Source organism: Parasteatoda tepidariorum, chromosome 6 (genome assembly GCF_043381705.1).
Source record: "Parasteatoda tepidariorum isolate YZ-2023 chromosome 6, CAS_Ptep_4.0, whole genome shotgun sequence".
NCBI classification, from domain to species: domain Eukaryota; kingdom Metazoa; phylum Arthropoda; class Arachnida; order Araneae; family Theridiidae; genus Parasteatoda; species Parasteatoda tepidariorum.
In genome coordinates this window covers 7618267-7622116 of record NC_092209.1, presented here as the reverse complement: position 1 = coordinate 7622116, position 3850 = coordinate 7618267, and the positions used below count along the sequence as shown (strand labels likewise).

The 3850-nt window shown below is 33.6% G+C and overlaps 1 protein-coding gene across 1 annotated transcript in view; it reads right to left on the bottom strand.

The window, feature by feature from the left end:
• Window positions 1-3850, bottom strand: part of LOC107440221 (low-density lipoprotein receptor-related protein 2) — a 32584-nt gene that overhangs the window by 25825 nt on the left and 2909 nt on the right. Inside the window, exon 2 of the mRNA XM_071181626.1 lies at window positions 1065-1286. Within this exon, the coding sequence (XP_071037727.1) occupies window positions 1065-1286 (222 nt within the window). The remainder of the gene's footprint in view (window positions 1-1064; window positions 1287-3850) is intronic.

Below are 3850 nucleotides of genomic sequence, written 5' to 3'. Positions count from 1 at the left end.
TATGTGTATGTATTTTTACATGTAGCCAAGATTTTTTTGTCTTAATACATTTTCATTTAAAATATGAATTAGTCTTTAATTATTGACTATGCTTCATACTATTTCTTCAGCTAGGAAAAAACGATAGTGCACGTGCAGGCCGGTAACCAGAACCTCAAGGTTTATTTATAATCCCTCTAAACAAATCTTTATTTTATTAGATTACGTAGAGCAGGTTAATTTATAATTAATTCTAATCCAAGTTGCAACATGGCTAAATCGATTAATATTGTTAACTGATCTTGAGGCACGTGGCTGACCTGCATGAGCACGTCGGAGAATGGTAATTGATATTTAACGTAAGAAATGAAACGATTATTTTGCTTTGGTTAAATCGCAACGAAAAAAATTGGTTTTCCGTAGCAGTATGCAACGAATCTTAAGGCCTGGTTTCTTAGGACAGGTCGACGTTAGAAAACGTTACCTTGATGCGAGCGTTAACCTCTTGTTTATTTAATTTGCGCATTAGACAGCATACGTCATCGAACGCTCAGCTTGAACGACAATAGCCGTTCGAATTAACTGCAGTTGATTTACAACGTAACGTTAACTACCGAAACAATGGCGGACAAACAGCCAACAGATAATTGAAATCGGCCAACATTTTGATTTCGAGGAAAAATTAACCTCTGAAATTTAAAAAAAATGACCTAATTTGTATAACGTAAGATATAAATCATACAAAGATCCCGTGCTTTAAACAATCTGTGGTTACTGATTAAAAGGTCATTTTTTCCTTTCTTAAGCACTGATTGACACATATAAAGTTATAGGAATGAGCTACAAAATCAAATTAGATTTTTGTTTACGTCATTAAGGCATGCGCAATGTGAGATAATGTCTGAGTAGGAACGACTGCTCACGCTGAGCTTGCAAAACAGTATTTTGTTGGGGTCAGGGTTCGTCAACTTTCTGCTGACGCCCACAGAAGGTCCTTGTCTAAAGAAACAAGTCCTTTACACCCATTCTTCTTTATTATTTTCGTGGTTCACGGTTTTATTAAAAACATGTAATACTTTATTTACCACAGTTATCTTCATCACTTCCATCTGAACAGTCCCTCTGACGATTGCAAACATATCGTTTAGGAATGCATCGATTTTCATCGCATCTAAACTGAGTTTCCTCGTCGCACTCGCAGTTTTCTTCATCGTTTCCGTTTGTGCAAGCCTCCTTTCCGTCACACCTAAATTTTTGAGGAATACATTCTTTGTTGCCGCAATAAAACCCTCCGCATTCTGATTGTGCTGATGAAAAAAAAAACACAGAGTAAAAAATCATTCTACTTTGAGTTAACTGTATAATGAACTTAAAATGATTCCGCCATCTGCATTCTTAAATGTTTAAACATTATTGTTTTCAACATTTTAAAGAATTTATTTTTGGACTTTTGGAAGATTTTTTTTGTTTTGTGGAGATCTTGCGTAGTTGAGCTATACTATCTGGGATTAGAAATAACATAAACTTAAAACCCAGATAACAAAATAAGTTTCTTTTTCACTCAACAAAAAGCTTTTAACCTAAAATTTGGCTGTGATTTGATGATTGATGTAGAGCAGTGTTTGCCAACTGGCGGCATGCGAAGCCTTTTTTGCGGCCCGTTAACTAAAATATATTAGTTATATTTTTTCTGCGGACAATTTTTGTAAAAAAATCTATATGTGTTTAAAATGCTTCTCTTTCGCTTAAAAAACCCTTATTTCTTCGTTTCTGTGAAATCTAACATACCAACGGTGTAAAAAAATGCATTTCTCAGGTCTTGCATCCAAGAAAATATTTATTCAAATACAAAAATAATCGTGTATGATGCTTTTTTTGATTTCGCTTTTTTCGTATTTTGTAAATATAATTTAGCACGTGCGTGTTAGAAATTTTCTCGAAGAAATTCTCTGATTTAACTTTTTGATACTACTCATTTTGGATGAAATTATTTACATTTGTAAATTTTAAAACTCATAAAAAAGGGAATGAATATCATGTTTTATTTAAATTCCTTGTATATCGCATGAGGGGAAAAAAATTCATATGCTTGAGAATTTTTTTTTTGATCTTGTTGCTATGATTCCTAATAAGTCGGAAAAAAATTTAATTTATCACATAATCAAATTTAAAAGAAGAAAAAAAAATCTTGCCACTATGTTTCAGATTAAGGAAAGATTCAAAATGAATACTCAACCAGCATTATTTGTAATTCTTTTTATTTTCCTTTTTAATATTGAAAAAACTTGTCGTTGAAAAAGTTTGTCAGTAATATTTAATGTTTCTTCATACATACAAGAGTCTTGTAAAAGTTTGGTGATGTTGCGGCCCTCCATTTGACTGGTGTTTTTAATTGCGGCCCCCAGCAACATGTAAGTTGGAAACCCCTTTTGCATTAGTTGAATTTAGCCCTTTTCCAAGTAGAAAAATATCTCCAAATTGGTGTTTGCTTCTAAGCAGGTTAATAATTTTTTTAAATGTTTATTATTTAAATATATAAATATTTAATTATTATTAAATAGTTTAATAATTAATAATTTCTCATTATTTAAGTGTTTAATCATTTAAACAGTTAAATAATAATTTAAATATTCGTCCGTTATCAAGACAAATTGTTCGATTGACTTAATTGTTGTTGTCACAAATTGTTACCACAGCTTAAAATTTAAATTGATGTCATGATTTAACCTTGAGATGACTACTCATAAATGCATGCTTAAGTGCGGTTTTTGAATATGGGCCAAAGATCTGAAACCTAACTAAATTACCGTATTTAACTATAGAATGAACTCTGAACTAAATTAGTAAAGTGTCACATTTTCAAATGGCAGCAAGCGTTGACATTTTGGCAGATCAAAAATCCAAATTCATCGAAATAGTGCTTTTTTTTATAGAAGAATTGCGTTAGTATTTCATATTTTGACTTTACGTCATAAAACCTTTGCACTGATTAATTAGCATATTTTAAGTATGATAATATAAATTTCTAACGATGGTTATGCCAATATGAAATCTAAGCGTTAGATCATTTACAGAGAAAGACTGATGGTTGGTAGCATATATGATACCGTGATTTGATAACACCTTTCAGCAGTTATCACAAACTATTTAAATGCAAAGTATTTTTACTAATGACGAGAAAACTTCATGGTCAATTCTCTCTCATCTGCATTAGTATTTTAAAGTTGAAAAAAAAAATTTGTACTAAACCATTGAGTTTCAAATTCTGAGGTCCCGCATTGAACTGTTAGTAAGCACAGCCAGTAGAACACTGAAGTTAAGCATAACGCTGGCTGCAGTAAGCGGGTGGATGACCACTTTGATCAGACCTGCGCAGGGACCGAGGGTGCATGGTATCGGTCTTCGTTAAACTGTTCCATCTTTTTTATAACAGTCGCTGAAAAGCCGACCCAATTTAATGGGTTTATGACTACTAACGTTCAAATCCGTAGCCTTGTAATTTTTAATCTAATCCAGAAGACAAAGAAACTCCTGGATCAAGCATTGGGAGATATTTGCCTTCGTGGAGGATTTTTTTTAATAGAACTAACCCGCCTTTGCGTGACATAGAGAAGAAGACCACGAGAACCCACCACGGTTAGCCTGACGGCAAAGGGACTCTAACCCATGATCCGTCTATCACTGAGGATATTTCACGTTGGAACTGCGTTCGATACAAGCCGGATGCGGAATTCGTATCGACTGGGATTCGAACCCGGTCAACCTCATTGGAAGGCGAACGCTCTATCCCCTGAGCCATCGCGGCTCGACTCTTTTTATTTAACTTGAATATCCTCACATTTAGGTACACAGAATTCTCTAATAGCAGTTA